This window comes from Daucus carota, chromosome 9, assembly GCF_001625215.2.
Source record: "Daucus carota subsp. sativus chromosome 9, DH1 v3.0, whole genome shotgun sequence".
In the NCBI taxonomy this organism is placed as follows: Eukaryota; Viridiplantae; Streptophyta; class Magnoliopsida; order Apiales; family Apiaceae; genus Daucus; species Daucus carota.
The window spans coordinates 42,456,922-42,469,140 of record NC_030389.2 but is presented as its reverse complement, the minus strand read 5'-3'; the positions used below and the strand labels follow the sequence as shown (position 1 = coordinate 42,469,140).

Below are 12,219 nucleotides of genomic sequence, written 5' to 3'. Positions count from 1 at the left end.
TCTATCCGAACTCGACTCGTCTAATTTCACGAGTCGAGTCAAACTGGCTCGTTTAATTAAACGAGACGAAACTTTTGTCCTAATTCAGCTCATTTAACGAGTCGATCCCACTTAAACGAGTTCGAGCCTTACAGCTCCATACGAAACAGACGGACCGGTATATCGGTGATGTACAATAAATTAAACATGACCTGCCGCTGCCCACTCATCACACTATACCAGCACGAGTGCTGATCCTGCAGAAGCAACCCACAGTAAATATTAATTAACTAATACTAGTAAATAAAGAAATAATAAAAGTGGGACCCAGGAAGCAAACAGGAGACTGACTAGATATCAAAGACCAAAAAGAAAGAGATGGGTCCGAATGGGGACACTCTTACACAAGCAGCTCGAATTTGCTGTTCCGCACAAAATTTCGAGAATCGCTTTTCTTTTGTCTCTTTTCCTTTTTCTTTTGTTTACCCTTTATATACATACACACACATCTGTGTGCACTCAGTACTGTCCTTCTGCGTTCTCCATTCTGTATAAGGCCTATTATTGTTGTCACTTATTCTCTGCCACTGGCTAGCATGAGTTGGGTGTTACTGTGGTGAGAGAGATTTGTTAAGGAGTGTGAGAAGAGAGTGGGAGTTGATGAAATGGTGGTGAAACTCAGGAGGGCTGTCAAGAAATTGTTCCAGACTTGTGCTGGTGCTGGGCCTTGCTCTAATTTCTCTCCTTCTAAGCCTCCACCCCTTGCTGTTACTAATGTATGATCTCTCTCTCTCTCTCTCTCTCTCTCTCTCTCTCTCTCTCTCTCTCTCTCTCTCTCCCTCTCCCTCTCCCTCTCCCTCTCCCTCTCCCTCTCCCTCCCTCCCTCCCTCTCTCTCTCTCTCCCTCTCCCACTCTCCCTCCTCCCTCCCTCCTTCTCTCTCTCTCTCTCTCTCTCTCTCTCTCTCTCTCTCTCTCCCTCCCTCTCCCCCCTCTCTCTTATCTCTCTTTGTTTTGTCATCTCTCTCTCTCTCTCATCTCTCTTTGTTTTGTCATTTTGTAGTTATTTACTCTCTTTTTCTGTTTTGCTTAGGTAATCAAGAATTCTGAGGCAATTAGTGATGAAATGCCCAACTGCAACACTAGTGCTCCTCCTAAGGTACTTGATCAACTTATACCTTGTATACAAATACATTATCTTTATGTTCATTATGCTGCATTTGGGATTACATCAAGTAAATGTACATCCATCCAAAAGATAGTGCATCTGTATGTGCCTATTCATGTATGAATTTTGTGATGTGTATACAATGTAGTTAAATTGATTTGTTCATGTGCATTTAGTTTTTCGATTAGTTGTTTCAGATCCATTTTGGTCTCAATGAAGAGGGGGACAGGGTAGGGTGGGGGGTTACATAATACATGACTTTCTCCTTTGAAATGTATTAAGCCTTAAAAGCAAAAAACATTTTCCCTTCTTTTTGTTCTTCCTTTCTCTCCCTGGTGGCGCGTGCCTGATTATGCATCTTTGGTGGAGATGGAGGGGTCCTTATGGGTAGGTTTAAGTTGATGATAATCTTCATTGCTGACAAATTACTCAATAGTCTTACGAGAGCTTTTCCAACTCTTTGGCCTTTGTGTTCGAAATATATATGGAGCAGATCACCATCAATATTGGCTAATTAAATTGTAACTACTATACAATCTCCGATCAAAACTATTTAATATGATGATTTCAAATGTGAATGCAGAAATGTGTACCCTTAAATGAGGCTAATGTTCTTATTGTCTTCGTTAATTAAGCATGACACAAAACTGCCTTGTCATAAGCCATAAAAACAACAATAACTTCCATTTATCCCTTTTTCTCCCTGGTGGCCTCTGCCTAATCAATTTAGTGGTCCTTCTCTATGGTTTTAAGTATAAATCATCCTTAATGTCAATTAAGTAGTCACTTTTTATTTGAAAATCAAAACTACTCTTTCTCCTTAAAACGATATAACAAAAAACTGCAAAAGAAAAGATAGAACTTGACTCTTACATTGCCTGGTTGCATTTTCATTTAGCATAATCTATTATCATTAGATCGTACAGGTGATCTACAGTTCAAATTTTTTTAAATTTACATTTTCCCTTTTTTCTATGGCAGAACTTGTGTGCAATATGCCTTGATCCCCTGAGTTACAACACAGCCAATAGTCCAGGCCAAGCCATATTCACTGCTCAGTGTTCTCATGCATTCCACTTCACTTGCATCTCCTCAAATGTCCGACATGGGGGTGTTACGTGTCCCATATGTCGAGCGCAATGGACTCAGCTACCGCGCAACCTAATTGCACCTTTCTCGCTTACTGCCAATCAAACTGATCCCGTCCTCCAAATCCTAGATGACTCCATAGCCTCTTTTCGGGTCCACCGGCGGTCCTTCGTCCACACTGCTCGCTATAATGATGATGACCCTATAGAGCCTGAGCACTCAGTGAATCATCCTCGGCTTGATCTGACTCTTATATCCGTACCAATTACTCATTCTAGCCCTCACACATGCTTGCATCAGATTCCCATGTCTGATATGTGCCATCTTTGTGGAGTTCCAACACAACCCCACATGAATAGCTCTTTGTCCTTATTGACAACTTCACCACATCATTTTGATCCAAGTGGACAGAGCCCGTATCCTCATCTTTCCAGTAATAGAACCTATTTATGTGTGCGACTAGCTCATCAACCATCAACTGACATGGTCTTAGTAATAAGCCCCAGTGGGTCCAATTTAAGGCTTATGAAGCAATACATGGCGTTAGTGGTTTTCTCAATGCGACCCATTGATCGTTTAGCCATTGTTGCTTACTCTTCTGCTGCAGCTCGAGTCTTCCCCCTTAGGCGCATGACTTCCTGTGGCAAACGAACAGCTTTGCAAGTCATTGATCGTCTCTATTATATGGGGAACGCAGAACCTATAGAAGGACTGAAAAAAGGTGTAAAGATACTAGCGGATCGCACCCATGAAAACTTGGAGTCGTGTATTTTGCATTTGTCTGGCGGGCCAACAAGATCTTATCACGGCTTTGACATGGAAGTCCATATACCAATCCATCGTTTTCATGTTGGATATGGCTTTGGCACTTTGCATGGTCTCGTCATACATGAATTTGACAATTTTCTTGCCAGGGTGCTTGGAGGTGCTCTCAGAGATATCCAATTGAGAATCAATTCAAAGATAGTAAGACTCGGTGAACTGAGAGGTGATGAGGAAAGGAGAATCCCACTAAATCTGATGGAGGCTGGACATGTTTGTGTGGAATATAGCTACATTAATAATGGGGCAGATGAATGCATTCAGACAGGGGAAATCATAGTTGGACTAGATTGTAAAAGAGAGAGAAACGAGGACATAGCAGGCGGTGGGGCTATTGTAGATGGCAGGTTTAGTACAACGAGAGGTTGGGATTATCGTGACCCTTACATGGCAAGACGCTGGGCTAAACACTTGCATGGGTATAGACAGTGAATAGCGCGAATGTTTAAGACAAGTAAGAATACTTATGTGTTCTGATTCTGAATACTTTAGTGTTAACGAAGTGAAATATGCAATTACTCATGTTCTGAATTCTGAAGAAGTGTTCATATCTGTACAAGTACTCGTAGAAGTTCTACTTTGCTCTTTATCAGTGGAAGTTCATGTTCTTGCAGAAGCTCCATTTAGTAGTTCTAGAGCTCAGATTAGAACTCAATCACGCGATAAGGAAAACGCGACAATGCTGCAAGAATGCTGCAAAAAGGCCAAGGAAAATTGTACTACATGATAACATGACATACCCTTTGGTTCTGGTTTAAACTCTGAAAATAGTTTTTTCCTTTAATTGCTAGATTGGCAGAGTTTTTGTGTCAGCTTAGATTTATGGACATATGTTTAATTTAATTTTTTTGGTCTTCGAAGATGCTGGAAATTGAAATTCGATCCAAGATATATTGTTCAGTTCAGGGGGGCATTTGTTTATAGCTCAGTGGGCACAACTGAAGGGAAGGACAAAGAAGAGTCTATATTGTTTGCCTCAGGAATTGAACTTCCGAGTGGCACTCTTAATTAAAAGATTGCAAATTATTAAAAGGTAACTTTAATCTGTTTTTTTTCAAAGAGTAACTTTAATCTGTTTTGAAATCTAATTTCATTTTTCTTAAAATTATTAAAAAATTTAATTTTCACTCATATTTGAGTGATAATAATTATTTACTTATATATAATAAGCATAGGGAGTATATTTTGGTTGCATGGTGTTAGTACTATCTGGATCTTATATAGGACAAATGTGTTAGTACTATTAAAAAAACTATATCTTAGGTAAGAAATAAGCTCCGTTAGATTAAAAAAATTTCTTATCTTTTATCTTATAAGGCAAAACTAGTTGTTGAATGACTAGCGAAGAATTGGAGGTTACGATTATCATTAATCGACCTCCAATTTATGGAATCTTAAATTCACTAAAAAACACACTAAATAATCCTTAAAAATTTTTTTTTGGGATGAAGCTGAAACTCTTAAATATTTATAGGATTAATAATTAACAATAATATTGTCAAAACAAAAATTTGATCCTAATCATTTGATGATTAGATATTGTAGAGAAACTATTGTTGTGTTCTACACGAACCCTCAATATTTACAATATTTATAATTATACTTTTTTTCTCAAAAAAATAATTACATAAATATGATAGTAAATTTATAAATAATCTGGATTCCAACGAAAACAACAACAATAATAATAATAATAGGGTCCTGTTCCCTTGCAATCAGTTGCCGGGGAGCAATTATCCAACAATCAGTCTCCCAGCCGTTGGATCGTTGATCCAACGGCTGGGACAAAAGAAAAGTTTTTTAAGTATCCGCGCTTTTTTTCCGCGGATGGGCTGGTGTCCGCTTACTTTTACGCGGACCGACCGCGGTTATTATACGCGGATCAACCAAACCTCCCCTGTTTGAAGCATCTTCATTGCACACAACCCTAATTTCTGCGTGAAACTCACAAATTGCCGACTCTTTATCCTCATCGCGACGCCGTGATCTAACCCCAACCGCCATCAACTCCGACCTATCACCACCATCGCTCAAAACACGCACAGAACATACATGGCTGATGTATAAACAAGAAGAATTATCACATATTGATTTATCGGTTTTACCTGTGTATTTGATCGGAATCGATTGCCTACTGATTTCCCCAATCTCAATCTTACATCTTCTACAATCGACAATGATCTCTCTTCATAATATGTGTTATGCAGATTGGCCGATGTGTCCGCTTAAAAATATCGCGGAAGCCCCTCGATCCGCGGTAAAAAAGCGCGGATACTAAAAAAACTTTTCTTTTGTCCCAGCCGTTGGATCGTTGATCCAACGGCTGGGAGACTGATTGTTGGATAATTGCTCTCCGGCAACTGTTTGCAAGGGAACTGGACCCATAATAATAATAATAAAATACATATAAATAAATTTGTAAGATCTAGAGAAGTGAAACGTGAATTGACCTACCAACATGAAAAACACACTAAACAACAATACTCAAGATTTGAAAAGTTGGCCTCCACCATCCCCACCAACCCTATTTAGCATTCACTCCCAACATACTATAAACTCACATCTCGCCGAGAAAAAAAAAACACACAGAGAGAGAGGCTGCTATTCTAGCGATCCAAAAAATGGCAGCAACCATCATTTCCATGTCTGGATCTACCACCACCCCCCTCACCCCCCTCTTCAAAACCCACATCCCCCGCCGCATCTCCGCCCACCCCACCAACCCAGCTCCGCCCCGCCGCCTCTCTGTCTCCTGTTCTTCAGATCGCGTCTTCAATTTCGCAGCTGGGCCGGCCACACTCCCCGAAAACGTCCTCAAGAAAGCCCAATCGGAGCTCTACGTCTACCAGAACTCCGGCATGTCGGTCATGGAAATGAGCCACCGGGGGAAGGAATTCACCGCTATTATCCAAAAGGCCGAGGCGGATCTCCGGGAGCTTTTGGCCGTGCCGGAGAATTACTCCGTTTTGTTCCTCCAAGGAGGCGCTACTACTCAGTTTGCAGCTATTCCTTTGAATATTTGCGCGCCGGATGATTCCGCTGATTTTATTGTTACGGGATCTTGGGGCGATAAGGCCTATAAGGAGGCGTCCAAGTATTGTAAACCCAATTTGATTTGGAGTGGGAAATCGGAGAAATATACGAAGATTCCGGCTTTTGGTGAGTTGAAGCAGAATGTGGGTGCCAAGTATTTGCATATTTGTGCCAATGAGACTATTCATGGGGTTGAGTTTAAGGACTATCCGGAGGTTGGGAATGAGGGGGGTGTTTTGGTTGCTGATATGTCTTCGAATTTTTGTTCCAAGAAGGTTGATGTGAGTAAGTTTGGGATCATTTACGCGGGTGCTCAGAAGAATGTGGGTCCGTCGGGGGTTACCATTGTGATTATTAGGAAGGATTTGATTGGGAAGGCGCAGGGGAGTACACCGGTGATGTTGGATTATAAGATTCATGATGAGAATAATTCGTTGTACAATACCCCTCCGTGTTATGGGATTTATATGTGTGGGCTTGTGTTTGAGGATTTGTTGGCGCAAGGGGGGTTAGGGGAGGTTGAGAAGAAGAATGTGAAGAAGGCCGGGATTTTGTATGATGCTATTGATGGGAGTAAGGGGTTTTATAGGTGCCCGGTGGAGAAGAGTGTGAGGTCATTGATGAATGTTCCGTTTACTCTTGAGAAGTCGGAGCTTGAGGCTGAATTTATTAAGGAGGCGGCTAAGGAGAAGATGGTACAACTTAAGGGGCATAGGTCGGTTGGAGGGATGCGTGCTTCCATCTATAATGCTATGCCTTTGGCTGGCGTTGAGAAGTTGGTTGCTTTCATGAAGGATTTCCAAGCAAGGCATGGTTGATTCCGTCTTTTTGTCTTATTAATTAGCATTTTGCTTATAATTGATTGTTTGGCGGTCTAGTTTTTGTTCTGTATTGTGATAATGTGGGAATTTTGAGAGCCATACTGATTGGGATTTATTGGTGGCTTGTAAGAGTTATGTAATGGTTTTGTTTATGAAATTCGATGCCAGAATATTATATCATTAATAAAAAAAAATTAAGTCTAGATTGAATCTCTTTTTTCCTTGAGCATATGATAGCTTAATGTAAACCCAAATATGATGATTTTGTGGTTAGTTTACAGGCGTAGTTCCTTCAGTGTCTCCTGATAATTCTGTGGTTAGTTTACAGGCATTAGTTCCGTCAGTGTCTCCCTCAAAGGAGTTGGTGAAAATATCTTTAATCTGAGATCCGAACCAATGATGTACAAACACATACGTATTAAGAATTCCTACCACATTTTTTAGTCCAGATATTTATTGTGACTGGGTCATAGTTGGGAGCTATGAGTCTCAGTATGATTAGGGTTATAACCCATGATCATGTTATCTGGTGGTTTGACATGAAGCTATAGCTTTGAGAAGGTTATGTTCAATTTAGTAGTACTACGGTAATGGAGGTTTTTCATTCGTTCGTCATGTTCCAAGTGAAAGCTATGAATCTCAATTTGGCGATTCAGTGGGCTCTAGTCAACAAAAGCTGCCATTGTTGTTTGTTGGTGCAATCTTCTCAATTTGCAAGGATCTTTCCAACCCTGTATTTCCTTCTTTCATTTTTTGTCTGCTGTTTTGTTTGCCTTGCTTTTGTCGTTTTTGTGCTTTGTCTTACATCCCCTTAAATTATTTGCATTATGCTATGGTTCTTTGAGTAATTAAGATCATATAAGCTTCGATAGTCTTATCAATGTCACAGCGTGGAGCTATAACTGAGAGAATGATTAGAAGTTATGATCTGTTGTATAGTGTACAAGCTTACTTGCGAGTTAAGTATGAAGATATCCTTTACTCTACAATCACAACCAATGATATACAATATATGAATAGGAAGGTATGGTGCTATATTTTTCAGACAAGGTATTCATTACGACGGTGTTGTAGTTGCAAGCTCCGATTGTGAGTGGTTAGGTTTATGAGCTGAAATATTAAGAATGAGTCCGACTTATGACAGATTGTAATTGAAAGGCAGCAATGGTGGTTTTCCTAGTTTGGCTTGTGGCTATGGGGCTCAGTTTTTATCGTTTGTTGGCACAGCTACTTGTTTCTTTGTTTGCAAACAAATTTTAAATCTTGTTCATTCCATTTTTCTGTAGTTACACTTGCATGTTAGCCTGCGTTTCTTCTGGGTTTTTTGTGCTTTGCCTTCCTTTCCCTAGGTTTGCTTTATGCTTTCTCCTGTAAATTCTTTTACACCCTCGGTTCCAAATTATTTGTCCACTTATTGATTGGTCTGCGTTTTTACATGTCAAATTGACCAAATTTTGACTTAAAATAATAAATTACTTATAAAATTTTAAAAATCTGAAAATCACTTAAAATGACTAAATGAGAGATATATTAGAGGTATAATTTATAATTTTTCGTAATTATATAATATTTATTAATATGAGTCAAAGTTGAGTCAATTTAGCATGTTAAGAGTGCGCGCGCGCACACACATATATATATATATATATATATGTATGTATGTATATATTTTTGACGAAAAGCTAAGATTTCATTATGAATTCAAATCCAAGGAAATACAATGTTGAATCGAACCAGGAACATAACTCCTATCGATTATACGACCGGACAAATAATATGATTCCCGTGCTACCTGATGGGCTATCATATTAGCAGATCGTTTAACAAAAAACAAGCTAACGTTGTTCAACCTTTGAAGTATCCTACGACACTCCTCAATAATCGATCCAAAATAGGATCGCATGACTACTTGGCTCCTGATTGCTTGCACCACGCCTAGACAGTCAGATTCCACAGTAGCTTCATGCCATTTGCAAAGGTCCATCCAGCTTAGAGCCTCCTTAAACGCCATCGCCTCTGCCATGATTGGTGACATGATGCTCGGATGAAAAATTGCTTTAGCTTCAATGAGGTCTCCTTGACAATCTCTGGCCACTAATCCAAAACCCACTTCTCCCCGGTCTTCAAAAACAGCCGCATCAACTGATATCTTGATTTTGTTCGGTTGAGGCTTAACCCAAATACTAGCTCCATCTCCATTGACATTGGCATGAAGAGGAGTTGTAAACGACCTGGATTGAGTTATTTTCCATTGTACAAGATATCGCCTTGCTGCTGCTACTGTTTTAATAGCCGATGAAGTTTTTTGATTCCAAATGAGATCATTCCGTGATCTCCAAAGTGCCCAGCATAGCGTAATGACCTCAGCATGCTTTCCGGAGTCAACTGTACCAAACACTGATAACAACCAAGTTTTAAAGTATGATGTATCGAGAGAATTCATACCTGGTATGAGTAACAACCAACTTTGATGAGCAAATTGGCATGTTACCAGGCAGTGTATTATTGATTCCTCCTCCTGGTGACAAACAGGACAGCTTGTGTTGATTGGCACTCGCTTTTGTTGGAGTTGAGTTAATGTTGGTAAACAATTTGACAAGGCTCTCCATACTAGATTCAGGGCTTTTGGAGGAGCCTTTATATGCCATAGCATTTGCCAAATTTTATCACAGTTCTCAACATTCCATATACCTCTTTGAGATTGCAGTAACTTGTAAGCTGATTTCACCGAGAAATTACCTGAAGCCTCCAGTCTCCAGAACATTTTGTCGTCGCAACTCGACACTGTAAGAGGGATGGCTAAAACATGCTCCTGATCTCTCTCATTAAGTACACCACGTACCACTTCTAAGTCCCACTCCTTGGAGTTGACACACATTAGAGACTTCACTGTTTGTCCTTTCAACGGTTCAGGGAACGACGTGATGTAAGGATTCACATCTGTTAACAGCCAAGGTTGATCCAAGATTTGAATAGAGGAGCCATCTCCCACCCTCCACCGTATACCATCAGCAAGTAATTGCTTCGCTTCTAAGAGGCTCCGCCATACGAAACCCGGGTTATGACCCAATTGAGCATGCAAAACATCTGAGGTAGCAAAATATTTGGCCTTATACAGTCTTGACACTAGACTGTTAGGATTAGTAGCTAGTCTCCAGAGTTGCTTTCCTAGCATAGCGATGTTGAAATCCTTGAAATGCCTGATTAGTATATAATGGATGGTTAGGATTAGGGGTGTGCATTCGGTTAACTGAAACCGATTTTTTTTTCGGTTAACCGAAACCGAAATGAGTACAAACTTGCTACCGAAAATGAACCGAAATTTATTCGGTTAATAACCGAAACTGAAATTATTATTTCGGTTATTACCGAAAATCGAAATAAATAACCGAATTTAAATCAATTGCTGGATCGTTTCTAATACATCTTAGAGCATCTCCAACCATTGAAAGTCATTGGCTAAAAGATGAGTTGGCATACTTAAAATAAAAAAATTTAGCCAACAGCTCAAAAAACTCAACTCCAACCATGCTCAGCTGTTGTCTATAAATTTAGCCAACCTCCTATGGATGGCTAAATTTGTCGAACCTAGGTCTGTAAGAGCATCTCCAACCATCTAAAGCCCTTGGCTAAAAGGTGAGGTGGCATGCCTAAAATAAAAAAATTTAGCCAACAGCTCCAAAACCTCAACTCCAACCATGCTCAGCTGTTGTCTATAAATTTAGCCAACCTCCTATGGATGGCTAAATTTGTCGAACCTCTACAGGTCTGTAAGAAAATCTATAAGAAGATTGTACATCATTTATTACTATATTGAACTGATATATTCTATTTGAACAATTTAAAATATTAATAGCATACTATTTTTAAATTATAGCCAACCAATATAGCCAGTACCATTGAAGCAAAATGTCTTACAGGTTCAGCAAATTTTACATAATGTCTTACAGGTCCAATTTAGCCAACGATTATAACCAACGCCGTTGGAGATGCTCTAAGGAAATCTGTAAGAAGATTACACATCATTTATTACCATATTGAACTGATATATTCTATTTTAACAATCTAAAATATTAAAAACATACTATTTTTAAATTATAGCCAACTAATATAGCTAATACCATTAGAGCAAAATGTCTTACAGGTTCAGCAAATTTTGCATAAGAGCATCTCCAATGGCGTTTGCTATAATCGTTGGCTAAATTGGACCTGTAGCGCATTATGTAAAATTTGTTGAATCTGTAAGAGATTGTGCTTCGATGGTATTGGCTATATTGGATGGCTATAATTTGAAAATAGCATGTTATCAATGTTTAGATTGTTATAAATAGAATATATCAGTTTAATATGGTAATAAATAATGTGCAATCACCCTACAGATTTTTTACAGGTCTGTAGAGGTTCGACAAATTTAGCCATCCATAGGAGGTTGGCTAAATTTATAGACAACAGGTCACTATGGTTGGAGTGTGAATTTTTGAAGTGGTTGGCTAAATTTTTTATTTTTGGCATGACAACTCATCTTTTAGCCAAGGGGTCTTCATGGTTGGAGATGCTCTAATGTCTTATAGGTCCCATTTAGCCAACGATTATAGCCAACGCCGTTGGAGATGCTCCTATGCTTGTTACCAGCAATTAAATTAAAGTCACACACACTTCTAAAACTTCACTTGTCCAGAGTAAGCAAATACTGATGTTGTGTATTGTGTTTTATCTCATGGAGTTGCCATGAACACATTCCTGTCAGCCACCAGGTCTCATAAGTCATAACATGAATTGCTTTGTTATGTAAGAGTACCTTTGGCTCCACCAGGTCTCATAAGTCATAACATGAATTGCTTTGTTATGTAAGAGTACCTTTGGCTGAGCTCAAAGTGATTTGTATGATAAGCTGAAAACTTAAGATATATGTTTGGATAATTTTGAGTACTTATTAATAACTCATGAGTTATTATATATATAATAATAAAAATAAAAGTGTTTTATGGGTAATTTATGTCTAATGAGTAATTTTTACAAAAACAAAAGTTTTAAGAAATTAAGTCACTGAAAAAACTATTCAGTGAATTAATATTTTTAATAATCTATGAGCCATAAATTATTAATAAGCTAAAATTATTCGAATAAGACATTTTAAACTATTAGCTTATAATATTAAATCACGTCAAATCATAAGTCACAATTTTAAACTCAGTTTAACCGACTCATAACCAAAATTACGAAAAACAGAGTATCGCAAACATGACATATGTCTAGATGTTCTAATAAATAAATTCTTGGAGTATGTTGGTATATCATTGTATAAATTCT

The 12,219-nt window shown here is 38.7% G+C and overlaps 2 protein-coding genes across 2 annotated transcripts; both read left to right on the top strand.

Annotated features, from left to right (window-relative positions):
* The first annotated feature begins 474 nt into the window (after positions 1 to 474).
* Positions 475 to 3,960, top strand: LOC108200451 (probable E3 ubiquitin-protein ligase EDA40). Its single transcript, XM_017368606.2, has 3 exons — positions 475 to 755; positions 1,070 to 1,135; positions 2,126 to 3,960. The coding sequence occupies exons 1-3, from the start codon at positions 645 to 647 to the stop codon at positions 3,485 to 3,487; spliced, it is 1,539 nt and encodes a 512-aa protein (XP_017224095.1). The 5' UTR covers positions 475 to 644; the 3' UTR covers positions 3,488 to 3,960.
* Positions 3,961 to 5,527: 1,567 nt separating this feature from the next.
* On the top strand, positions 5,528 to 7,112 carry LOC108200165 (phosphoserine aminotransferase 2, chloroplastic). The gene has a single exon (XM_017368213.2). It carries the CDS (start codon positions 5,677 to 5,679, stop codon positions 6,904 to 6,906), a length of 1,230 nt encoding a protein of 409 aa, XP_017223702.1. The 5' UTR covers positions 5,528 to 5,676; the 3' UTR covers positions 6,907 to 7,112.
* Positions 7,113 to 12,219: the final 5,107 nt, after the last annotated feature.

Coding starts and splice junctions, on each gene's coding strand:
- LOC108200165 (XM_017368213.2), top strand. CDS start 5,677: ATGGCAGCAACCATCATTTCCATGTCTGGATCTACCACCACCCCCCTC.
- LOC108200451 (XM_017368606.2), top strand. CDS start 645: ATGGTGGTGAAACTCAGGAGGGCTGTCAAGAAATTGTTCCAGACTTGT. Junction 756..1,069: donor CACCCCTTGCTGTTACTAAT/GTATGATCTCTC, acceptor TGTTTTGCTTAG/GTAATCAAGAATTCTGAGGC. Junction 1,136..2,125: donor ACACTAGTGCTCCTCCTAAG/GTACTTGATCAA, acceptor TTTCTATGGCAG/AACTTGTGTGCAATATGCCT.